At 43.1% G+C, this 27,471-nt stretch overlaps 1 protein-coding gene and 1 long non-coding RNA gene across 2 annotated transcripts in view; one reads left to right on the forward strand and one right to left on the reverse strand.

Moving 5' to 3' along the window:
- The window catches only part of LOC138975505 (uncharacterized), a 168,588-nt gene that overhangs the window by 110,217 nt on the left and 30,900 nt on the right, over window positions 1–27,471 (reverse strand). The gene's annotated exons all lie outside the window — the stretch shown is intronic.
- LOC138975479 (uncharacterized) lies at window positions 3,173–25,883 on the forward strand. The gene is made up of 9 exons (XM_070348173.1): window positions 3,173–3,395; window positions 13,232–15,563; window positions 15,801–15,924; window positions 16,680–16,808; window positions 19,120–19,306; window positions 20,505–20,610; window positions 21,342–21,533; window positions 23,237–23,504; window positions 24,479–25,883. The coding sequence occupies exons 2-9, from the start codon at window positions 14,055–14,057 to the stop codon at window positions 25,330–25,332; spliced, it is 3,369 nt and encodes a 1,122-aa protein (XP_070204274.1). The 5' UTR covers window positions 3,173–3,395; window positions 13,232–14,054; the 3' UTR covers window positions 25,333–25,883.

A 27,471-nucleotide genomic window follows, 5' to 3' on the forward strand; every position in this document is an offset into this window, starting at 1 on the left:
TAAAAAGGAGTAATACGATAAGATTAGATAAGATAACTCATTTTAAGAGCTTGGCTAATGGCACAAGCAAACAGGTGCTTCTTTACATCCAGCCCTCGCCCTTGACTCGGAGTGAGTGCGTGTGAGTGAGAGAGAGAGGGCCGCGGGGGGTGAGAGAGAGTGAGAGAAAGAGAGAGAGAGAGAGAGAGAGAGAGAGAGAGAGAGAGAGAGAGAGAGAGAGAGAGAGAGAGAGAGAAAGAGAGAGAAGAGAGAGAGAGAGAGAGGGGAATAAGAGAGAGAGGGGAATAAGAGAGAGAGAGAGAGAGAGAGAGAGAGAGAGGGGGAGGGAAGGGAATAAGAGAGAGAGAGACAGAGAGAGACAGAGACAGGCAGCTATAGACAGACGGACAGACAGACAGACAGACAGACAGACAGACGGACAGACAGACGGACAGAGACAGGGATACGGCAGAGACAGAGATAGACAAGTATTTATTCGCTGTCCTCAGTACATCAGCGAGTCAAAACACTAAGTGCATCGTGACCGCAAGGTTCGGGTGAAAATCAGTGTGCAAACAGAACTTACAAGAGATAGACAAGTATTTATTCGCTGTCCTCAGTACACCAGCGAGTCAAAACACTAAGTGCATCGTGACCGCAAGGTCAGTTCGGGTGAAAATGTGCAAACAGAACTTACAATCACGACTATTGCGCCGACGTTTGAACACGACCACTTTGATCAACGAACGATGCGAATCGGCTTTTTCCGCTGCGCTCCCCGGCGAAATTGGCTCTGCGGAAATGCACGAAGACTTTTGATTGGCTCCTGGCTCCTCCCTCCGGTCTCTCATGCGCTCGGCAATAGCCGCTTACGTAAAAATCGCACGTGCTCTGCGTTCCATGCAGTTTGTGGATTTTGGGGGCCGTTGTCGGTGGTGCAATGGTAAAACTTAGTCGTTGGCACTCACCAAGCTCTGGGGACCCGCTGCCGAACAGCTGAAGACTGCGGACTTCATGGCAGCCACCGATCTGACGATATGACGGCCATAAATATCGAACGCAGAAGAAGAAGAAGAAGTCGTGGTAGTAAGTAGTCATGGACAAATTCGTTAGAAGTACTAATTCTCTCTCATTAACAGCCATTAAAACCCCTCAATTTAAATGTCCGTTAGGCAGATCAGTGTATTCCAAAACGAGCGCGCGTGCGCGTGCGTTTGTACACGCGTGCGCGCGCGTCAGTGTGTGTGCATAGTGTGTGTGTGTGTGTGCCGGTGTGTGTGTGTGTATGCGTGCGTGTGTGTGTGTGCCAGTCACGGTGTGTGTGTGTGTGTGTGTGTGTGTGTGTGTGTGTGTGTGTGATGTGTGTGTGTGTGTGTGTGTGTGCAATGTGTGTGTGTGTGTGTGTGTGTGTGAATGTGTGTGTGTGTGTGTGTGTGTGTGTGTGTGTGTGTGTGTGTGTGTGTGTGAATGTGTGTGTGTGTTATAAAAGGAAAATATACACTTCGCACGGTCTTGTTTGTTCATATATCTATTTTAAAAGCAGTCAAGCCACAGATTTCCATGCATAGTGTGTACTGTATTGCTTGGACAATCAAAAATCTTCTTGTGCCCTGATCTCCTGCCTACACACCCCTTCCCCCTCTCCGCTTGGCCCCCCCCCCTCCCCCCCCTTCCCCCCCCTCCCCCCCCCCCCTCTCCCCCCCCCCCCCCAACCGACCATCGTCCCTTAATCTACTTTCACACATTTTGGGCAACTAGAATAAACATATTCGTTCTGGGCTAACTTGAGTTCACACAATAGGAGGTTGAGGTCATTCATATCTTTCGGAGAGAATTCAAAAGAATTTCGAAAGTCAGTTGTTGCGCAGAAGTTGATACAAAATATAGACCACGAAGGAACAGGCAACCAGAAAACAAAACAGATTTCTCTCCCATCCTTTGTTTGCTGATGGTAAGACCACAACATGATAACACTGGTCACTTTTTTGAAGAGGGGATGGGGGGGGGGGGGGTGGCATTCATAAGATGTGACATAGAGAGCAACATTATTATTGCGTTTTAAAAGTTTGAAGGAAACGAGCAACTCAAAGACGTATTTTCCAAAGCAAAGGTGCAAATCCCTGTATTCATAAAATCTCAGTGTGAGAGAGAGAGAGAGAGAGAGAGAGAGAGAGAGAGAGAGAGAGAGAGAGAGAGAGAGAGAGAGAGAGAGAGAGAGAGAGAGACCGAGTACAGAGAAAGAGCACGAGATAGGATGTGTGTGTGTGTGTGTGTGTGTGTGTGTGTGTGTGTGTGTGTATGTGTGTGTATGTGTGTGTGAGTCGGTCTTTCAGTGTGTCTGTGTCTTTTGTGTGAATATGTGTTTGTCTGTGCGAAGGGCAGCTGGGTCCTATCCAGTTCACGCTGAATCCAACCGGGGCCGGTGTTGAAGATTTGAGATTACTTCTCACAACAACTTAATCATTCTTCACAGTTTCTGGCGACGAAAACACCTTTCACCACAGTCAGTCAAGAAAAAGAATACAACATAAGAGCCAACAACATTTTTTTTTTAATCGTGTTACTTTCTTCAAAGTAGATGAACATAACAGTGGTACAATTAATCGCACGCGTGTTCCTTTGACTTCAAATGTCAAATTTGACACCCCCCACCCCCTTCCCCCCAAAATAGCAATAACCCGCAAAACACAAAAATTACCAAAAAGCAACAACAACAAAACCACCCAAAAACACGCACACACAAAACTAAATCCCAAAACAAAACTAAAACAACAACAAAATAAAACCAACAACACCCCCCCCCCAAAAAAAAAATACAAAAAAAGTAAAAGAAAAGCAAAGAAAGAAGATAACAAACGCCTCCGTAATGGCGTCTTCGTATACTTGCACTCGACAACACGAGTAAATTCAGTTTTTTCCAACCCGTACTCTTGCTATTAAATCAGCACAGTTTTTCCCCCCAAGTTCAACAGCGGCGGCAGAGTACGAAAACTCAAACTAAACAAAAACAGCAAAACTCCACAAATGTAATCCAAACATTCACGCGTGGTCGCGACACACACACACACGCCCGCCGCCTTTCGACAGGTAGAGAAGGAACTATGCATGCACAGTTCGACACACTGATTGACTGACTGATTGGATGACTGACAGCCTGGTCGTCTAAATTCAGAGGTGCAGCTCGTGACCAAAGGCTACCGCCATTGGCTAGAGATATGAACTTATTGTGCATTGTGGAATTGAAAAATATAGCAGGGAACGCCTCGCTGGAAATGTGTGAAACGCGGCCGGATCGGAACGAAAAGAACTTGATTCAAGCCTTTTGACCTTTTCAGTGAAAATTGTGCATTCAAAAATCTGTGCTGTTGTGGAGTGGAAGAAACTGACATTTGTGGTGAAGTGTAAAAGCATGCGAGGTAAGTGTGTGTGTGTGTGTGTGTGTGTGTGTATTTTTACAAAATGTCAGGTTTTTTTTCATTTTCAAAGGCAAAACATTCCCTGACATTATCTATCACTTCGCAAGTACACGACACTGTTTGATTGTTTATTATACTGTTTATTCAGCAGCAATTCGCTGCAGATTAGAATGCAACATTATCACACATCCTATATGATTATGAAAGACACTTTTTTATGAGCAGTTTCTGCTGGGGACGTTATGAGCGATTTATCAATCGACGCGTGTGGGAACATAATGTCATCATGTCCTGCTGCAGGGAAAACAAATCTCACAGTGAAAAATGATTTTGCCTTTAAAGTGATATATATTGCTGTTGCTCTTGTTGGTCAGTAGTTATATATAATATGACACATTTTCCAGATAAATGTAACTCTTCGAAGCAGAAAACTCACATAGTTTACTGCAGCAAGGAAATTCAAAGATGCAGTGTTTTGAAACAACAACAACATCCACAACAACAACAACATCCACAACAACAACAACAACAACAACAACAACAACAACATGAACATTACATAACTGTTTCCTTCGTTAGCTCAAATTTACAGCGTTTTGTATACATATATATATGTATAGTTGGTTACGTTTTCGGAGCCTTAGCAACACAGTTTGAGGTATGCACTAAACAACATATTGTGACCCTCCACCACGAAATGAGTCGCATGTCACCTCGCGCGGTTCTGCGCTAGGCTTAATATATTAAGTCCGGGGAGTGTCTGGTAACAGTGTGAGGGTCACCTTAGTCACAGGCTTATAACTCAAACAGTTTTCGCTCTTTTCTAAAACGGTTTTCACCATTGGATAGAGCATAAAAAACTCTTTAGGAAAATGTAAAAAATTATGAAAATCATGCAAAGGTGACATGCGACTCATTCCGTGGTGGAGGGTCACAATTATATCAGCAAGAAGCTCTTTGTTAAAATAATCTTGTCAAGTGACACATTGAAGCCAACCGCCCTTCAAATTTTGTCACCCTGTTGAATTGCGATCATACTTTTAGTTAATTAATGTTTAGAATATTGATGAGAGTGGGTCCCATTGGAAACAAGCGTCACTTACGAACTGCAAACCCACCGACCACGTTTAATTTTATTTAAAGATGTGTTTTGACTATTTGTGTGCCTCTGACAAACACACACACGCACGCACACGCACGCAGTCACGCGCACGTACGTAGTCACGCACGCACGCACGCACACGCACGCACGCACACGCACACACACACACACACACACACACACACACACACACACACACACACATACACACACACAATTATATATACACGCAGAGTTAATACTAGATGACATGACCTGAATTGTGCACAAATAAACCGTAACTCCTTTCAACTAATTTCACAATGTGTGACCTCTGTCATTTTCTCACGCCACACTGTATTAAAAATCAATGCTTACAAATTTGACAGGCGTGAGCCGAAATCCATTGCTTGGATTTCATCTGGGCTTTTTGTCCCGTGCTTCTCCTTGTTTCGATCTGAAAGTCATATATAATGGACTTCGTGTGGCGAAACATATAATAAATCATAACAGAAGAAACATGAAATTTGTGGTACTGTATTGTTGTTGGAATAGTTTTAGTATTAATGGAATTAATGATTCATCAACTTCTTCAACTGGTCACGGCAATTAGCTTTCTCTCTTTGTTTCTGTGTGTGTGTGTGTGTGTGTGTGTGTGTGTGTGTGTGTGTGTGTGTGTGTGTGTGTGTGTGTGTGTGTGTGTGTGTGTGTGCACCAAGTAAGGCAGCTGGGCTTGTACGAACGGCCGGATGACAGTTTCTTCATAATAATAGGTGTTTGTTTATGGAGGAACAATTTGAGACAGAAAAGGACAGATCATAATTTTTCATGGGATTATTTCTGGTGTTTTGGGGGGGCGCTTATTCTATCACGACATATAAGTGTTATCTGGTTGTGATATAAAAACAACAATTCCAAAAGAAAATGATAGATATATGCATAATCATGTCCAGTTGTATGGAGTGGAAATCGTGTATTGTAAAGCTTCTGAATGAGCTGACGACAAAAACGCAGGGGTATTGAACTCACCCGACTGTTTAATCCGATCCCACAGTTCTGTAACAGGTTTCCATTTATATTTAGGTCACAAGTGTTGAATTCTATTCTAGGTGTGCATCAACGAAAGAAGAAAAAAAACCCATCAAAGAAGGGAATAAGGAAAGACATAGGTGTTAATTTGAGTATTTTCCTCCGAGAAAAGAAGCAAAGGTACTTCTTACTAACAAAACTGGATAATCCTCTCAAGTTATGTCATTGAAAATAGTGTGGGGAATCTTTGGCGTGAGCATTTCTTCAGATCCAATGTCAATCTTAATTCTAATCGACATTTGACACCCGATGATATCTGTCAGGCCGTTATTGTACTTTATATCAGTTGAACAAGCTTGTGTGGAACTATTAAATGTACGTCATAGTGAAAGAGCGGTATATTAAGGTGTTTTTAACGTTAACATTATTAACAGCTATTGTGTTTTCAGCGTAGAAATAGGGCCCGATATTTAGACGAGACAAGTATAATGCCGACGAGTCGAAGACGAGTCGCATTATACTTGTTCGAGTCTAAATATCGGACCCTATTGCTACGATGAAAACACAATAGCGTTTATATAGCTATTCTGACATTAAATTCTGTGTTAAAATCATGTTTTTGTCTGCAACAAGTACCAGAATGGTCCATGTCGTTGATTGCAGACGACGGTACCCTTTCCGCATGAAGCCACGGAAATAACCGAACATTGAAAAATCCACGGACATGTATTACGGAGAAAACTCGAGATAACCGGATGTTTAGCATTACGTCAATATGCTAGGAATCATATGACGTCATGACGTATCATGCTTGCCTACGTATATTGTATGTTCGAAAGTCTGACTTCTGTTGGGAATTCGCGTGGTGAAGACTGCGGTAAATCTGTAGATGATAAGAGAACAAGGATTGTCTCAGAAGAAACGACTAAATGTTTCAGACCGGTAACTTCATTTCAACATTGCACTATACAATGGACGTTGTATGTGACAGGAGAGTTTGCTGATTTTGTGTTAAACATTGGAGAGATCGTCTGCTAGAATCAGAGATAGGTCGCTTCAGATTGCAGCTTCTGGAAATTTGCAAGGTTTGTTACCTGTTAAAGAACTGGATTTTACACGTAATGTATGTCATGTACAGTAAGCAACAACAAAAACACACACAAAGCAAATGGCATTGTCTGTCGACTAGTCACAGAAACAAACCTGGCGAGGTATGCGTGTACTTTATACACGTGGAAGAAACCGGAACCATGCGTCTTTGTTATTGACAATAATTATGCTTTTGGATATTGAGAAAAATGGCCGACTTCCGTAGCATTATGCTTTGATGATCGGAAGAGACCATCCAATCACAGCCCCCGAATTCCCCCACGTGTTCATCAGAATAGCTATACATTATTATTTGTTTTGAATGGTCTTGTTATCAGCCACGACCTGACTCGATTTTCTCTTTTGAGATAATAAAGAGTTAGTGTATTGCATTGTATTGTATTGTATTGTATTGTTTTGTATTGTTTAGTTTTGTATTGTTTAGTTTAGTTTTGTGTTGTATTGTATTGTATTGTATTGTATTGTAATGTATTGTCCCTTGCTGTCCGTGAAGAATATAATAGCTTGTAGAAAGAACGACAAAAAGCAACAAAAACAAAACACTAACAAATACACACACACACACATACACACACACACACACACACACACACACACACACACACACACACACACACTGTGACACACACACACACACACACACACACACACACACACACACACATACACACACACTTCACAAGCAAAGCATTTAAAATGGTTAACCCCCTCCCCTCTCACTTCACTGGGTAATTAGAGTCAAAACTGAAAAAGGAACAGAGCACAAAAGAAGGGTAGTGTACACATTCAAGGGATATAAGCATGTTCTGTCTGTGTATTCCATTGAAGTGCGCATGCTCTGCCCTCGGGTGACCTCGTGACCGTAGTTTTGTGATGTCACGTTCGCCATGTCTGCCCCGTGCACAGTAAATATGTCCGTTCGGCGCTCCTTTTGTTTCAAAAACACTCGCGTACAATTTCTGAGAACAATGGCGGGCGTCTGCTTACTTTGCTTTGATTATTGAAACACTGATGAGACTGCGGAGACGATCCAATATATTTTTTGTAGCCTAACGGAAAAGTGACGTCATATTGTTGACAGCTATGACTGTCCTTCAGAGAATGTTGGGGTAAAGACGATAAAGACTGAGGGGTGGAGACAAAAACCACCTGAACTGAGGGGGGGGGGGGGGGGGGGAGAGAGAGAGAGAGAGAGAGAGAGAGAGAGAGAGAGAGAGAGAGAGAGAGAGAGAGAGAGAGAGAGAGAGAGAGAGAGAACGTACGAACGAACGAACTTTATTTCACAAGGATAAAGGTTTCAGGCACAACCTGTCCTTAAACACATACAAAACATATAATACCCACTAAAGAAGAATAAAAATGGAACAAATTGACAGATGAACAAGTCGCGTAAGGCGAAAATACAACATTTAGTCAAGTAACTGTCGAACTCACAGAATGAAACTGAACGCAATGCCATTTTTCAGCAAGACCGTATACTCGTAGCATCGTCAGTCCACCGCTCATGGCAAAGGCAGTGAAATTGACAAGAAGAGCGGGGTAGTAGTTGCGCTAAGAAGGATAGCACGCTTTTCTGTACCTCTCTTTGTTTTAACTTTCTGAGCGTGTTTTTAATCCAAACATATCATATCTATATGTTTTTGGAATCAGGAACCGACAAGGAATAAGATGAAAGTGTTTTTAAATTGATTTCGACAATTTAATTTTGATAATAATTTTTATATATTTAATTTTCAGAGCTTGTTTTTAATCCAAATATAACATATTTATATGTTTTTGGAATCAGAAAATGATGGAAAATAAGATGAACGTAAATTTGGATCGTTTTATAAATTTTTATTTTTTTTTACAATTTTCAGATTTTTAATGACCAAAGTCATTAATTAATTTTTAAGCCACCAAGCTGAAATGCAATACCGAAGTCCGGGCTTCGTCGAAGATTACTTGACCAAAATTTCAACCAATTTGGTTGAAAAATGAGGGCGTGACAGTGCCGCCTCAACTTTCACGAAAAGCCGGATATGACGTCATCAAAGACATTTATCAAAAAAATGAAAAAAACGTTCGGGGATTTCATACCCAGGAACTCTCATGTCAAATTTCATAAAGATCGGTCCAGTAGTTTAGTCTGAATCGCTCTACACACACACACAGACACACAGACACACACACACACGCACATACACCACGACCCTCGTCTCGATTCCCCCCTCTACGTTAATACATTTAGTCAAAACTTGACTAAATGTAAAAATGCTAAATGCAACCAATATAAAATGGAAAAAAAATAATACGGAGAAAGTTAGAAAGACCACAATAAAGAAAAGAGGTAATGAAGAAGAGAGACAAAAACAAGTCGCGTAAGGCGAAATTACTACATTTAGTCAAGCTGTCGAACTCACGGAATGAAACTGAACGCACTGTAATATTTCACCAAGACGCTTCGTCAATCCCCGCGAGAAGGAAATCGCTCACCTCCCACTTGCAAAACGCAGTGAAATTAACACGTCAGAATAGCGCGGTAGCGTATTGTGCTAAGCAGGAAAGCGCGCTTTTCTGTATTCTTGTTAACTTTCTGAGCTTGTTTTGAATACAACCTATCATATCTATATGTTTTTGGAATCAAGAAATGATAAAGAATAAGATGAAATCATTTTTGGATCGATTTCTTAAATTTTAATCGTCAGACTAATTAATCTATTTTTGTTAATTGTGATCACATTTTAAGAGTAAACATGACATATGTATATATTTTTAGATTCAGAATGTGATGAAGAATACGATGCAATCAATTTTAAATTTGTTTGCAAAAAATCGCTTTTAATGACAACTTTAATGAGCAAACTCATTAATTAATTTGTAATCCTCCAAGCTGAAATGCAATACCAAACTCCGGGCTTCGTCGAAGATTCCTTGACCAAAATTTCAACCAATTTGGTTTAAAAATGAGAGCGTGACAGTGCCGCCTCAACTATCACGAAAAGCCGGATATGACGTCATCAAAGACCTTTATCAAAAAAATGAAAAAAACGTCTGGAGATACCATACTCAGGATCTCTCATGTCAAGTTTTGTGAAGATCGGTCCAGTAGTTTTCTCTGAATCGCTCTACACACACACACACACACACACACACACACACACACACACACACACACATACACCACGATCCTCGTCTCGATTCCCCCCTCTATGTTAAAACATTTAGTCAAAACTTGACTAAATGTAAAAAAGAATAAACTAAAGAGAGAGAGAGAGATAGGGTGTAGGGGTAAAGGTCGGGGGGGGGGGGGAGTCAAAACCAATGCGTATTTGGAGTTGTTGTTTTAAAAATAAGAAATTTGTATTTTTTTTTTTGGAAATGCTTCGTAAATATAAAAAAAATCCGGAGATTTTTCTTTGGATTAAAGGTTCCATGAAATATTCTATTTGGCTATTGGATGAACCAATTTTTGAGGGCGATTTGGTGTTTTTTCCCCTTGTCTGTTTATTTGTTGTTGTTGCAATGATATAGCACGTTTACGGATGTGCAAATCCAGCTATACGTTTTTCTGCAGCAAGATTTGACAATTTCACTACGACGGAAATATTTTGAGTTTGCAGAAAGGAAATACGTACAATAATTGTTATCCAATATCACTTTTAAAATTGGGTATGCATTTGTGCAGAGCCTCACAAGAGGACTATCACCAGTAAACAGGCTACAGTACAATTGCACCCCAAGCGCAAACTTGCTCAATAGCACCCCCAGAAAAAAATGTGGCCAATTACACCCCATCATTTTTTTTTGGAGAACCATAACCCTTATATGTCCTCACGAGTATTACTGTCTTACCGAGTTTGTCAGAGTGGCTTTGAGTAAAAATTGATTACGCCCCGACCCAGGGTCGAACTCGCAACCTCTCGCTTCCGAGGCAAGTGCACTTACCACTCGGCCACCCTAAATGTTTTTTTTTAGGTTGGGGGGGGGGGGGGTGTCTGGAAACCCCGGAAACCCCCCTGGATCCGCCCCTGTCAACAAAAAGTGCGACATAAAGTAACAACAATACGAGAAGGAAATAAATAACATCTCACATTTGCGTCATTCGTTCTCTGGACTGTCCATACAATTTTCCAAATCAGTGTCATTCTCAAAGGCGTTATATTATGAAAGGCGGGGGAAACTCAATTTCTATCAACTTTGATTTGACATAAAAACGAATCATATCGCACAGGTGTATGGGGTTATTCCATAGGATTAACGCCTCCCAACAAGCACGCACTTGTCGAACGTTTCGTCGGATTGAGACGTAATTTATCTTTGATTTTTTTCTCTCTCTCTCGTTCGCTCTCTCGTTCCCCTCTCGAGGAAAGGAAAGTAAGTAAGTCGTTGGGGGTGAGGAGGGGTAGGGGGATTTTAAAGATCCCTTTCTCGCGTTTTTCTATCTTATCAGACTGAGAGCTTAAGACTTTTGCCCCAGAACAGAGAAAGGGATATCAGACGTTGCGTTTTATGCAAGAAGGTGTACCCTTGCTACAAATGTGTTACTTTTGACTGCAAACACTCCTATTTTTGCAGTTTTTTACTCGGTGCAAGACAACTGCACCCCAAATGGGCCCGATTGCACCCCAACACCTCTTCCACACCATCCCTAACAAGGCCTCAATTGGCTTATTCTTGAGACTCTAAGGAATTTTTTTTTAAACGATGAATGATTTAGAAATTTTATTATAAAGCATATTATAAAGATAATTAAAATGATCTACAGCGTTTACGTGAACATACACGCAAATACCCTCACTGAACATGCATGAACTTGTGACCGAGGCACACCATGTAGTCTCTCAATGTCATGTCACCATTTTGCAGCTTTTGCCTCTGATTGAAGGCAAAGCGGACTTTCCTGAGAGCAATGTGTGCAATGTCCGCATTCTGATGTAGGTGTTTGCCTGTATGTTCAGGATCTGGTCCATGAATACAAACACGCTTGGGTGTGACTGGTAGTACATCGAGTTCAAATGTCTGTGGAAGGTTGAGACGATCCGTACTTTGGAAATTTTGATACTGATAAAATAGATAAACAAATAGTTACCTCATCTCTGCGTGTTTGTGGTTGCCAGTAAAGGATGCCTCTCCATTCTCAGCAAATTTTATTCTCGCCGTGCATCCGCGTTTGCTGCAGCGTCACTCTTTTCCATTTCCATTTCTTTTATTTCGGCTGGTATCCTCTGTGTACATCTGCTTTTCATATATAATTGCTGGTATGCCCCTCTCGCTAGTAGTTTCAACAAAATCCATGATCCAACTTTCAGTGTCTCAAAGGCAGAATGTGGGAATAGCACAACAGTTGTTGTAACGGACAAGAAAAGACGTGAGCACATGTTCAGCTCAAGTGGCAACCCATGTCCGCAACGTGATTTGTTCCCCCTTTCCTAGTGAGGTGGTGGGTTCAAGTGCTAGTCTTTCGGATGAGACGAAAAACCGAGGTCCCTTCGTGTACACTACATTGGGGTGTGCACGTTAAAGATCCCACGATTGACAAAAGGGTCTTTCCTGGCAAAATTGTATAAGCATAGATAAAAAAAATGTCCACCAAATACCCGTGTGACTTGGAATAATAGGCCGTGAAAAGTAAATATTCGCCGTAATGGCTTGAGATGTACTGGCCGATGTGAATGCGTGATATATTGTGTAAAAAATTCCATCTCACGCGGCAGAAATTAATATGTAAAGCGCTTAGAGAACGTCAAGCGCTATATAAATCTCCCATATAAATAAATAAATAAATTAAAAAAACTAATTTGAAAATATGGCTCAGATTGCACCAGGTGGCTCCATTTTCCTTGATTTTTATCAAAATTTTTCCGGGGGGCGGATCCCCCTAGGAGCCGGCCTTTCTTATCTAAGTGGCGATTTCAGAAAGAAGTTGGGTAAATTGTTGGCTCAGGTTACACCAGATCGGTCAAGTGTCCCTGTTTTGATCAAAATTTGTCCTCTTAAATTTAATTTTTGGAAGGTGTATTAAGTTTCTTGGCTCAGATTGCACCAGTTTGCTCCATTTTTCTTGTTTTTATCAAAAATGTTCGGGGGGAGGGGGGGATGCCCCCGGAGCCCCCTAGGAGGTTCGAACGCTTCATGCCCTCAACTCATATCTTTGCGTAGTCGAATTGTCCTCCCCAAACAAAAATTGGACTCCCCCCCCCCTAAAAATGATGTGATCCGCCCCTGTGTTGCTGCTAGTATTCCTCTCTGTTATTAGTGAACGTCATAATTTTTCAAACATCAAGGCACGAAGAGAAGAAATGTGTAAGGCACATGGTAATAATTTATTTTGTATGATGCTTTGGACACCACTTTAGTGAATTCTCCAGTTTAGAATGTGTCAGTACTTTCTGCATTACTGGGACGTGAATATATTTCTCTCTGTTTTTGTTTCAGCTTTAAATATTTAAAGGGGAAGTGGGTTTTTTTCAAAATGCAAGATTTATTTTGAAGGAAACGTAACTTTTTTCGGGCGAGGGGGTCGAGGATTGATAGATATTTTGGGTATGCAGGTATGCGGGTATGCAGATATGCAGTTATAATGCAACCTTACATTCTAACTGAAGGCTGTAATCATTTATTTTTGTTTTTGCAGAGAGCAGTACCATGCCATCACCACACACCCCAACCAACTTGGCTAGTGAAGACCACAAAAACCCCGACAGTCTAACTCCAGTTGACGTGCACTGACTCGTGTGACGACAAGAGCCCATATAATTCATTCAGCACCTCGCTACCTTGCCAAGCTTCGCAACCGTGACCATCATCACTTCTCGCCTAAAGATGAGCTACGTGGTTGAGGCGGCGTAGCAAAACAAATGTGTGTTTGTGTTCTCTGCACCGAGCGAGAGAAGCAGGTAGAGGAATGCTCGTGCCCCAGACAGCAACAATATAACCATAACAGCTACAACGGCGTGTTTTGGATTCCATTGCCACTGAAAGTGTGAACAGTCTATTTCACCATCAAGCTGCAACATAAGTGAGGACTATTTAACAACAAAAACAACGACAAAAACAGCAACAACAAAAACAACAACAACAACAACAACAACAACAACAACAACAACAACAACAACAACAACAACAACAACAACAACAACAACAACAACAACAACAACAGCTACAACAGAGTGATTTGGATTCCATTGCCAATGAATGTGTGAACAGACAATCTTATCATCAAGCCGCAACACAAGTGAGGACTGTTAAACAACAACAACAACAACAACAACAACAACAACAACAACAACAACAACTACAGACACATTCTGGTGTTCTTTGCCAAAGTACCGATGGTAACAACATCTAAAAAACCAAAGGGACGTAAGCGCTCTAAATGCATACGACATGTGCAAGCAGGTGAGGGTTATGCGGTAACAACAGTCGGTTCTCTCAACAAGTCACGACGAAAGTGAGGAATGTTCCAAAACACACACAATACCGCCACCACCACAACCACCAACACCGACAACAACGACAACAATAACAACAACGCCCACAACTTGGAGTTACTTGCCAACATGTCGAAAGCGGAAAGAGTCAAACCAGCAGAGACGGAGAAGAAGAAACAAGAGTTACCGACCTTGCATTCCCTGGTTGCTCGGGCCAAATTAAACGTATCTGTACCTCCTGCGAGTGACAATACAATACACTCTTGTGATGGTTTCACGAACATTAGAATGGAACACATCAGTGTCCCAACTCCCAATGAGAGTTCGAGTAGTCTCCAGAATGGGAACAGCAGTGATGTTCTGAACAGGAAAACCGATATAAACAAGAATAGCGCTTGTGATCATGTGTTAAACCAGTGCAACAACAATTGTGATATACCAAGTGAAACCGGTTGTGATGGGGATGTTCCAACCGGGAATACCAGCTGTGATAAGCTTGTGAAGAGTGACAACAGTGGTGCTAGTATTCTTAATGGGAATCGTACAGATCTCAGCAAGTCTAATGATACTGCAATTAGCCAAGACAATTACCAAGGAGCTGGTGATGTAGCCAACTTCAGCTACGTGAACAAAGCGTACATGGAAAACGAAGAACCGACTGAGGTGAACAGCAAGAGCTCAACCAGTCTGGACAACACTGATGTCGATGAAAATGACCATGCAACCGGAAACAGCAACCAGACTGTTGACAATCAACATCATGTGTCGTTCAATCTAAGCAGACGTGAGTTGTCTGCAGTGCACAACGACAGCGACGCTGCAAGGGTCCACAGTGCCGTACAGACAACTCCTCACAGACATAACTCCAAAGGTTCCAGAAAGGTTCGCGCTCCGAATATCTTTTCCAGAGCCTTCAGCATGCCTTCTTTTGGTCGAACCTCAAAGCAGATGCGATTACAAAAACGTCAAAATGTATCTCAGTCAAATGGGACGATTCCAAAACCGTCGCCGGAAGTACGTCAGGAGATACAATCTGGTGATAACAGCCATGATAAACCTCGATCGAGAAGAAAGAAACTGACTCTAAAGCTACCGTCACTGCGCAAGCGTGACAAAGAACTACCGATGGCGAACGGAACAGCTCCAGTAAGTAACGCCACGATGAACAACACTTCGTCCCACAATGGTTCAGTGCCTAAGACACTCAAAAAACGAGCCACGTTTCCGTTCACCAAAAAGGCAGAGAAGCACAACGAGAATCCACGAACGCTCACCGGTACAACGAACACATCGCCAAGACTGACTGAACCGTCCGGAAATGGAAACGTTGACCCGGAAGAGAAAGAGAAAGAGAGAAAAGCGAGTCTCGCGGAGGATGACGATAGCTGCGGAAAGTGCGACTGCACCGTGCCCCTTCCGCGCAAAGTGCGGGACTACATGAAGAGAAACAATACGATAGAAGGGAAGGAAATCCGCAACACTGTTGTCGTGGGTGTCGCTTTTCAGCTTATCTTCACCGCGCATTTTGCGATACAAGTAAGTCGATTTTTCTTGCATTGCTTGAAACAAAATTGTTTCTGTTTGTTGGTTTGGTTGTATGCAAGTGTGGATAGCTTTTATAAATTTTGGGTCTAAACACCGGTAACCTTTCGTAATGATAATCATAGTATAGGCGTTTCCAAAACTTGTGTGTGTGTGTGTGTGTGTGTGTGTGTGTGTGTGTGTGTGTGTGTGTCTGTGTCCTGTTCATATCTGACTCTTTTTGCCTTGCAGAATTTGCAGAGCAGCCTTCACGAAGAGGAGTACCTGGGTGTCAGTGCGTTGGGTTGTCTGTACGCAACGTCCATATTCTCCAGTATCTTCTCACCCACCATCATAGGTCTTTTAGGAACAAAGAGTAAGTGCAAGAAAAACGATAATAGCAGGGGGGTGTCAACCTCCCCTTCTTCAGTTGTTGTTAAGACCCAACAACAGACCATTTTCGCTAAAGTGGTGCTGCAGTAAGCATGGCTACTAAAAGCAATTTGTGTTTGTTTTTGTTTTGTTTACCCCGTTCAGGATCATATTTTTATAGGACCTAAAGCGCTGGTTTTAGCTTTGATTTCACATAAGTTGTTTCAAATTATCAAGTTTAAACTGATTTCGAAAAACAATTTTGATTCTAAAAAAAAAACCCACACACGTTGTATTTAACCATGGCCGGATTATAGTAAATCAATGAACGTATAATCTTTTAAAACTGTTTTGTTTTTCTTTAGTCAAGAAGTTAAAACAAGAATCTGAGGCCAAGGCCGAACATATCTGAAACTGAAACACTCTTCCTATGCCCTTCATGAATTGAATACATTTTTGTTCTTGTGAGGTTTTGTAACACCCCTACAATCAACATTTGAAAGGAATTGATAACAACTGATAACAAATTAAAAAAAAAGAAAGAAAAAATAAGAAGGGATAGCAAAATATCGTAATAAGGGGTCCCACTTGTACCTTCATTTCACCTGAGTCCTGAGCGAGGCGTATGTAGGTGTAAGGTGTTAGGCTTAACCAAAAAAACCCAAAAAAAAACCGGGTTAGCAAAATGATTGCGATGCTGTGTGTATGTCCCGAACCGAAATGGCGTTAAATTGCAGCGTTGGATAACACGTGTTGCAGAATCTCTCGTGTTGGCCTGGCTGTGTCACATCCTCTACACCCTGGCCCAGTTCTACCCGTCCTGGGAGACCCTGGTACCCGCCTCCATCCTCGTGGGATCCATGACCGGCCCGGCCTGGACGGCGCAAGGTGGGGAAAAGAAAGAGAGAATGCTTAGGCCTAAAAAAACGGTAACCCGACCTACCCTATTTTTAGGGGCCAACCCTATAACTTTTTATTACATTTGTCAAAAAAAAAACAAAAAAAAATCGAGGGCAGAAAACGCAATGAAAGCGAAAGCGCTCGAGTCGCACACTTATTTCCCTGTCAAGTAGGTTTAATTTGTACACATTAGAAAAAAAAGTAAAAAAAAAAAAAGTGATTGCCTACCTTCCTACCCTATTTTTTGGGCTATGTTACCTTAACCACACCTATTTTTTTTGGCCTTACTGTCCTACAGGCTAAATATTTCGCCTCTTAAGGCCAAGGACATGATATGGGTTATATGATTATTTGAGTTGTTACGCCCTCACGGCTGACTTTTGATGAGATACACGAATGTATGCGTGTTTGGGTGGTATCAGCCATCTGCACTTATGGCAGAATGACCGAGGTCTTTTACGTGCCATTGTGGTGACACGTACGGGGGTGGGATATGGCTTACGTCTCTGGGTCTGCACATGACGTTGACACCTGTCCGTCACGGCCCGAATTCGAGCCTGCGACCTTCCGATCACAGGTCCAGTGCTCTACCAACTGAGAGCCATCACAGATTAGTTTCGGTGTGCTATATATGTCACAGTAAATTCTCACGAACCAGAAATGTAGAAAATTCGTGAACATTTCAGAAAAATTGTAAATTTTCTGTTTAACTCAGGGGTTTTACAAATTCCCCCCCCCAAAAAGAATTCAGGGATTTTGTACATTTCCTGAATGTAGCATGCCGTTTCTTGAAGAATTTACTGAACAGCCGACCACGAAGGGCCATATCAGGGCGGTGCTGCTTTGACATATAACGAGCGCCACACACAAGACAGAAGTCGCAGCACAGGCTTCATGTCTCACCCAGTCACATTATTCTGACACCGGACCAACCAGTCCTAGCACTAACCCTATAATGCCAGACGCCAGGCGGAGCAGCCACTAGATTGCCTTACCACTAGGCCAACCGTGCCGGTCGTGTTTACTATGAGCCACACGTCTTTATATATATAGTTCACACTGTGTTCAAAACGGGCAACAGTAAACATGTTCGAGAGTAAAACACTTTTATTTAGAATGCTCTCAAGGCTTTTTACATGGGATACAACGTCCTTCCAGTCAGACAACTTCCAACAATTTGCAGCTGACTGCTTTCTACGGGTGCAAAGCGGGATTTGTTCGACACACAATTTCGGTTTGAAAAAAATTGATAGTCCTAGTGAGGCACTGTAGAAAAAGGGATTGAACAGTAGATTCAATCGCCTTTAAATGGGATTTGAGCAATCCGAGACTGCTTTTCCTGTTTTGTGTTTCTGTACACCGCATCCCCACTTCACCATGACTGTGTGACAGTGTTTGTATCTTACAGGTCTGTACGTAAACAGTTTGAAGATGAAAGTCGCTTAATAATAGTCTCCTGTCCACCCAGCCGACCTTCCCCTTGACCCTGCTTGTGACCTCGATGTTTGATGCCCCCGCAAGGGGCACGGTACTCTGTAAGCACCCAAAACCTCAAAGAGATAACTGGCGGAAACCTTCCTATTTCAAGCTTGTTATTCTATTTCTCTCAGGTGCTGGGAGGATGGTTCAGCATAACTCTCACTTACTCCATTACTGGGTGGCCTGGGTGGCCGACTCGAGTGGTAACGCACTTGCCCTCGGAAGCGAGAGGTTGCGAGTTCGACCCTGGGTCAGGGCGTTAGCAATTTTCTCCCCCCTTTCCTAACCTAGGTGGTGGGTTCAAGTGCTAGTCTTTTGGATGAGACGAAAAACCGAGGTCCCTTCGTGTACACTACATTGGGGTGTGCACGTTAAAGATCCCACGATTGACAAAAGGGTCTTTCCTGGCAAAATTGTATAGGCATAGATAAAAAATGTCCACCAAAATACCCGTGTGACTTGAAATAATAGACCGTGCAAAGTAGGATATGCACCGAAATGGCTGCGATCTGCTGGTCGATGTGACTGCGTGATGTATTGTGTAAAAAATTCCATCTCACACGGCATAAATAGATCTAAATAGATCCCTGCGCCTTGAGTCCGAGTCTGGAGATACGCGCGCGATATATAAGACTTCATATAATTACACACATAATTATGTCGAATGCATTTTGAGCGCTTACTTCCCTTAACAATAAAGAACCCAAGTTCACAGCGAAAGTCTCCCCAGGGAGAAAGCAGTCCGAATTTCCATGAGGGTAACCTCGCAGGACTATAGGAACTCTTATCCTTATTCTTATCCTTATCCTTTGTTTATTAGGTCTGTACGTGTCAGCGTGTGCCTACTCGTTTTCCAAGAGATCCCTGCACTCCCCCTACACCATCCTGAGCCGTTTCAACGGGCTGTTCTTTACGCTGTACGAGACACGGCAGATCCTGGGCAACCTGCTCTCCTCTGTCGTTCTCAAGGATGGTGTGGCCAACAATTCTTCTGAAGTCATTTTCAAGTAAGTGAGGCTTGACACAAATATCTTCACATCTATTTACCACATTCTTAGAATCAAAACAAAACAAAAGAAAGGTAGGTTGTTGGAACGTTTGTTATTGACAAAACAACACAAATATATCGACCCAACAATCTTTTAAGTGCACAGACAAACAATTAATAACAAAAACTTATCTGGCTGATATTTTTCTTCAGCCTGCCACGAAGTGCAGATGTTTTTAGATTTGGTGTCTAGTATCGTTGATCAGTTTGATTTATGCGTGCCGTGTGTTGGGTGTGCCTAGCTGTTCAGTAAATGTTTCTTAACCGCAACGTCAAGACAAATTTCATACCTTTGGCAATGAAATTCTGAATTCTGTATTCTGTGGTAAAATCTTTGATAAGATGTTGTTCATGTTTAATCAATAATCTTAAGCTTGACATGCATGCGCAAGGTTGACATGAACTGAATTTGAGTTTTTGTGTGTGCTGTAATGTATGTCTAGTGCATGGATGGAAAAGATATAGCAAGGACACAGGAGATGTTAGAGCACGTTTTATTCAGCCATGTTGATACAAGGAAAGGGAAGTTACTCCAGATTACAAGGTACTTATCATAACTAGTTGTCTCCCATTTACTGATCTTGGAACTTGTACTTAGACAGAAGTACTATTGGACAAGCTATCTTGGACCGGGTAAAGTTCATAACTGATGATAAGTGTTTGAACATCTTTGCATCAGTAGTGTCTGTTGTGTATCTTGTTCGTCTAATTTGGTGTTGGTGTTCTTGTTGTTGTATACTTTATTGTCTTGATGAATTTATCACATGCGCGCATTCTGTGTTTTTTTTTCAAGCCCTAATACTTTCGCTGTGAGCTTGGGGTCGGGTTTTTTTTCCGGACACCTGGAGGAGTCTGTAGAAAATTGACTCTTGGAAATATTCCTCACCGAGAACCGGGTTCGAACCAACGCCCATAGCGACAAACTGGTTATAAAGCCAGCGCGCTTGCGAATAAGCCACGACGTTTTGTCAATTAAACGTTCGAAACTTACCATGGTCCACATGTTAACGTTTTAAAATGTGAGTTACTTGTCTTCAAAGCATCTATTTTCCTTTTTATCTCCACACATTTTATTGTTCACGGTAGCCGCGGTTGTAGCAGTGCCGTTAATTGGAAATGACAGAGAACACGTGCTATTTGTTTGTGTACACGTGCAGGTATTGCGGCCCTCAGGATTGTCCGGCAGCAGAGAACGTGACGGACATCGAGGAGCCGGACGCCTGGGTCATTGACCTTATGCTGGGCATCTACATGGCCCTACAGGTACACCGCTGATATCACAGTAAAACCTCCCACTAATGACCTTGAAAATGTTCAGAGAAATCGGTCGAAAAAGGAGGGGTCTTCATTGGGAATTTGAGGGTAGAATTTCGTCACAGGCAATACTGATGACATGAGTTTTAGATTCATTACCCTGCCTAATTGACGGAGTAAAAACGGTCATAGACGTAAAAACCCACTCGTGCAAAAACACAAGTGTACGTGGGAGTTTCAGTCCTAAACGAAGAAGAATAATAAGATTATTAATCTCACTCTCAAGAAGTTTTGACTGATTATAAGAAGAAAATGTTGCCGAAATCCGTAGTTTTCTTTTGACGTAGTCAAATCAAAAGCCGTCACGGCAGCCATTTGCCTCACCCCGCTGAGGTCGCCAAAGTGTGTTTCATGACGTGCTATATGTTTACCACGTGGGTGAAATCAACGGATTGTTTTAAAAATGCGGGAAAGAAGGGTTCCTTGAGAAACGGTATTCCACTTACTCGTACATGTCACAAAATGGCGTCGCCAAAACGATGTTTTTCCGTATGCGGTTGAAACTCAGTGGAGTAACAAACAGGAACAATGTCCTCAAATGTATCTCCCTGACAAGTGACAAAGAAAAGAGTGTCAGGTGTTATCAGCAGAAGCACGTAGTTAGTTCTTAATTAAGCTTTGAATAACCACACCTTCACTGGCTACCTTCTCCAGAGAATGACCCATCTACATCCGTGCAGGTGCTGGGGCTGATGCTGACCGTGTTCCTGGTCTCGCCTCTGGCCCGCAGCGAGTGGTCAGCGCGAGCCCCTGTCCGGGAGACGGTGACGTCGTGGTTCAAAACGCTGGTGGGCACGGAGATGCTGTTCCTCGTGCCCTTCATGGTCTTCCAGGCCATGGAACAGGGCATCCTGCTCAGCGAATACACCAAGGTAATAGACACACTGGTAGTGTTGTTGTTGTTGTTGTTGTTGTTGTTGTTGTTGTTGTTGTTGTTGTTGTTGTTCCAGGCCTTGGAACAGGGCATCCTGCTCAGCGAGTACACCAAGGTACTTGACACACTGGTTGTGTTGTTGTTGTTGTTGTTGTTGTTGTTGTTGTTGTTGTTCCAGGCCATGGAACAGGGCATCCTGCTCAGCAAGCACACTGGTAGTGATGTTGTTGTTGTTGTTGTTATTGTTGTTGTTGTTGTTGTTGTTGTTGTTGTTCCAGGCCTTGGAACAGGGCATCCTGCTCAGCGAGTACACCAAGGTACTTGACACACTGGTTGTGTTGTTGTTGTTGTTGTTGTTGTTGTTGTTGTTGTTGTTGTTCCAGGCCATGGAACAGGGCATCCTGCTCAGCGAGTACAACAAGGTAATAGACACGTACACTGTTGTTTTTGTTGTTGTTGTTGTTCCAGGCGGTGGAACAGGGCAACCTGCTGAGCAAGTACACCAAGGTACTTGCCACACTGGTGTTGTTGTTGTTGTTGTTGTTGTTGTTGTTGTTGTTGTTGTTGTTGTTGTTGTTGTTGTTGTTGTTGTTCCAGGCCATAGAACAGCTAGGGCATCCTGCTCAGCGAGTACACCAAGGTGAATCTATGGTGTGGGTAGTAGAGTCACGCAGATATTCACGACTTGTAATAGGGTTTGGAACTTAGCACATAGTGGCCGCCATTATTGGACAAGAATTAATGAAAGTGTCGTCACAGTCCCGTCAAATGTATCATTACGTCATGTTTTTAAAGGAAGGGACGTAATCGCTTCTCATTTTTTTCCCAAGCTGAAATTGACTGGAAATGTGTCGCTGTCTGCGGGAAAAAAGAATCGGAAAGGGTGAAACATGTTTCCCACACGGTTTAGCACGTGCGAATTATATGCGAGGACGTTTAACTGAGGAAGTACTTTTGCAAAGTGAGTGGCTGCAGTTGGGTTACGGTGTACAGGGGTTATGTGTGCTGATCAATCTTTCAAAACAATCCAAGTTTCCACGTGTATTTTGCACGTGTTTTGTAACCGGAAGTTTTGGTTCACCCCCCACAAACCGTATGGTCGTCACATTAGGTAGGTCAATTATACTTGGTCACGGGGTCCTGCAAGTCGTGATTAGTAAAATGAATAAAACATTTACAAAATAATATAAGAAGAGGTGTAGTTTAGGTAACCCAATAGAGGTGTAGTTTAGGTAACCCAATAATGGACAATAAGTGAGTTTTTTTCCCTGACAACTGTCTTTTTGATTGTTTTGATTTTGGTTTGTTTTGTTTTTTGCCCAGTCGTATATCAGTTGCCCCTGGATTTATCATGGCGACAAGCTGCGTGAAAGGTTGAATCCAAGTAACATATATACAAACGGGCCATTCATTATGAGTTGCCAAGCGACTGTATATCTGGTGCCCAATAGTGGTCGACATTATGGGCTTTGTTATTGAGACGGGCAGTGCGAATGGTCGAATTTAGTTAAGCTTGACAAGCATTTTTGTTATAAGTATTTTTTCTCCCGAGTCATATATCAGCTGTCCCATAGTGGTTCACACCGTGGGCTTTGGCATTGCGACGGGCTGCTAGAATGATGGTCGAACTCAGGTAAGCTAATAACGGACAATAGCGACTTGCCAAACATCCCTGTTTTCAATGCTTTTTGTTCTTCCCAGTCATTCATCAGCTGCCCAATAGGGATCCACATGGTGGGCTTCGTCATGGCCACGCATGGAGCCACGTCAGCAGTCTTCGTCTTCATCTTCAGCCGTCTGGCTCACCTGACTGGACGCTTCGCTCTCTTCGTCATCGCTGCGGTCATCTCCTTGGTCCTCCTCGTCGTCCTGTTCGACTGGACACCCAATAGCGGTCAGCAGGCCCTCATCTTCTCCTTCCCCGTCATATGGGGCATCGCGGAGGGCATCTGGCAGACACAGACTAACGGTCAGTTGTTTTTACATTCTGTCAAGTAATGGCTTCTCTCTCTCTCTCTCTCTCTCTCTCTCTCTCTCTCTCTCTCTCTCTCTCTCTCTCTCTCTCTCTCTCTCTCTCTCTGTCCTTGATAAATAAGGAAAGTTAGAAGGAACCGGACGTATATCAGTGAATCCGATTGACTGAATCGTTAATCACGGTGTATGTGTGTGGTCATGTCTAATGGAGGGCGAGGAAAGTGTGTGTGAAGATAATTTGGAAGAAATGAACACAAACTGAGGGTAGGTAATACGGAGGGGGATGCTCGTGTGTGTGTGTGTGTGTAGATATTTTGGAAGAAATTAACACAAACTGAGGGTAGGTAATACGGAGGGGGATGCTCGTGCGTGTGTGTGTGTGTGTGTGTGTGTGTGTGTGTGTGTGTGTGTGCGTGTGTGTGTGAGAGAGAGAGAGAGAGAGAGAGAGAGAGAGAGAGAGAGAGAGAGAGAGAGAGAGAGAGAGAGAGAGAGAGAGAGAGAGAGAGAGAGAATGTGCGAGTGAGTGTGTATTCCCTCTATCTTTCTCATGGAGTCATACGGACATTTCCTTACCGCTGACGTCGTCAGTGCTCACGGGCGACAACTCAAACCAAAAGTTCTTCCTCGTCATTTGTAGGTTGTCCCCCTTCAATCTTTCCGATCTTCATACTTTCTGATATGTAGTCGAGGTTTCTTTTCAGTGTTTCTCTTTTTTGGGGCATTTTTTCAACAGATTTGCTAGCAATGAAACTTTTTGTATAAAGTGTCTGTGGTATCTCCGAAGTCTAACTCAATCAAAACGTAATCATTTTAAGTGTCTGTGTTTCTGTACACCTCTCACTGTGTGTCCAGTGTCTCTGTCAGTCTGCCAGTCTGTCTGTTTGCGCGCGTCCACGCAAGCCGAACATTTTGCTCTTTGCAGTCTTTACAGCAGTACTACATGATTTCGCGATCTTCTGTTCCCCACAGCCATGATAGCCGTGGTGTTCTGGGACCGCAAAGAACCCGCCTTCGCCAACTACCAGACGTGGCGCGCCCTGGGCTTCACCTTCGTCTTCTCCTTCCACAGTTTGCTGTGTGTCAGCACCAAGATCGCCATCGCCATCGGTCTGCTGGTCGTCGGCATGGTTCTCTACACCGGCGTCGAGTTCCACCTGCGAAGGAAGGACAGGATCCAGCTTCCCAAGGGGAACGCCGACCCGGAAGCCACAGGTCAAAAAACCGGAGGTGTGGTAAATCAGTCTTCGAAGTCTTTATCGCTGCCGTCGTCGTCCTCTGCTCAAGGCGGAAGGGAGGTTGGTGGGGGCTACTCCCCTCCCCCTTATCCCTCTTCCCCTGTGGAGTTGAGGGGGTTTAGCCACGGTGTTGGGGAGGACTCGGTGAGGTCTGTGGACAGGGGAGGGGGAGGGGGAGGGGCGCGTTCTCCCGCTGCAGTCACCGTGGCCAGCATCTCTGCCTTCAGGTTTGACGACGCGGAGGCCGACCACGGAGTGCACCTGACGTTAGACGGTACCTGCCTGACGCGAGCAGAAAGCGCTTTCCTAGACAACGACATGCGGATCAGGTACGGGGTGGTTCCTGCAGGCGGCAACAGACCTGTAACGGGTACCTACCCTCCATCCGGAAGGCTGACGGCCCCCGCCCACCCGTCCAACTTTGGTGTCTGCGAAGAGGAGCGGTGGGAGGAGAAGGATGAGGACGAAGAATGGAACAGCCTGGCCAATCAGCGCCAAGCTCGCCCGCACACGTGGCACGAGCCTCAGTTTGAGGACGAGGGCGAACTGAGAGTTATACGGACAAAGAATGACGTCCTTGTGTACTGATTTTCTGTGTGGATATTAAATCAGTGCGTGCTTCTTATGGTTCACCTGTGCGTCTGAAGCTCCTCGACTCGACAATCCCCGTGAATAATTGCTAGGGCAATGCCTTCTATTTTCTGAAAGTGTTCTTGGTTTATTTGAACCGTTTCCCAGATGCGGCAGTAGGCTACTAGTCTCGAAGCGACACTTGGCGGGATTTTTGCCTGGGAAGCTTATGCAGTGACTCCCCATTCTAAAATGAATAGCTTTAAACTCTAGGTAATTCTTCCGCGTTCGTGGGCTTATACTCCCACTTTTACTCGTTAGCACGAATGGTCTTTTATTTGAATGACCATTTATCCCCCCCCCCCCCCCCCGAACATCGTCATTTAGGCAGTCATACTCCGTTTTAGAAAGAGAAAATGTTCTACTCGAGAAGATGGAGATCGTGTAAAACGTCATGTCCCACTGGTCGCGTTATCTGGTCGTTGCAACGAGAGGAGTCTCAGCGTTAGTGTCAGTGTCAGTGTTAGTGTCAGTGTCAGTGAGACTGAGAAAATCATCACATCGCACAAGGGTTAGGCCTAAAAAAAAAAATAGGTGTGGTTACGGTAACCCGACCTACCCTATTTTTAGGGGCCGATCCTATAACTTTTTATTACATTTGTCAAAAAAAAAAAAAAACCAGTGCAAAAAACGCAATGAAAGCGAAAGCGCCCGTGTCGCACACTTATTTCCCTGGTGGTAGGTTTAATTTGTACACATTAGAAAAAAAAAGTTAAAAAAAAAAAAAAAGTGATTGCCTACCTACCTACCCTATTTTTTTTGGCTATGTTACCGTAACCACACCTATTTTTTTTTTTGGCCTTAAGTCCGCTACTAACCTCAGCCGAACCAAGCGACTGGGTTCGGCGAATGTTACAGCGTGCCTTGTTTGGTCCAGTAACTAGCGGCGAATGTTTCGGTGACACCGGTCACGTGATCAAGCAATATCACGTGAGCAGACTCGTGATCTTCTCAAAATGATAGCCGCCATTATTGTCACTCTTCAAGGATGACGATACACAAATATTCAATCAATGAAAAGTCCGTTCGCCTTGGGTTACAGATGACGCGCTGTAAGGTTTGCAGGAGTGAATCGGCGAACCTCGAACGAGCTGCAACCCAAAAATAGGGGAATCCCCTGATTTGATGCCTAGTTCGGCTTGGTTCGGCTGTAGTTAGTAGCGGGCTTGATTCTCCAGAGCTGTGTACCAGTGGAAACCATATTACGAAGGTGATATTTCTTTACTTAACTGAGCCATTTTTTTCCGTACAAATTGATTTTATTAATATATATCTTTGGCCTGCAGACACAGACATAGAAATACTTGCACATGTTGTTTGTCGACGTTCAGGAATTTACAAGGCTTTCAAAGTACATCACCTTCGTAACATAGAAACCAAAGGCTGCGACATAGATTTGAATACTAACAATTAAAAATAAAGGGGGCAAAAATATAATACTAAGTTTTTCGTTGCAAGTCTGTATCTGTATGTAACTGGAGTACTACTGAAAAGTCTAAAAACAATTGTTACCGTTTAATATACGTTATCATTTAAAGGACTAAAACTGCAAGTCAGAACATGGTACACAGCTCTGGAGAGTAACCCAGAAACTGCATGGGCAGTTAATTTGGCTACAATACTTCATACAAAGTTACAGCATGAGGAACCGTTATCTTGAGTTTTTGTCCCGCAAGTGTCCGAAAAAAAAATTGCAAATGATTGTTTTCGTTTTTCAAAAATACTGTTATATATCCAAACGTGTCTTCTGATACGAAAATGAATTTTTCAGTGTTAAAGTTAGACCTACAGTCTTTGAAATAAGTCCACATGGGATTTGGCTTTGATTTCCATTTGCAATATAAACGATATAACAGGCGGTCTTTTGACAACTATGTGTACATACACGTAAGAGTTGGCAGTAGTTTGTCTGTGATGAATATTTATTATTGACTTTGTCTAATACTTATTTGTTACTTCGCTCCTCTCAACATTGTTAAGTGTGTGTGTGTGTGTGTGTGTGTGTGTGTGTGTGTGTGTGTGTGTGTGTGTGTGTGTTATGGCGCTCCGTGTGTGTGTGTGTGTGTATGTGTTTGTGTGTGTGTTATGGCGCTGTGT

Source organism: Littorina saxatilis, linkage group LG9, assembly GCF_037325665.1.
Source record: "Littorina saxatilis isolate snail1 linkage group LG9, US_GU_Lsax_2.0, whole genome shotgun sequence".
In the NCBI taxonomy this organism is placed as follows: domain Eukaryota; kingdom Metazoa; phylum Mollusca; class Gastropoda; order Littorinimorpha; family Littorinidae; genus Littorina; species Littorina saxatilis.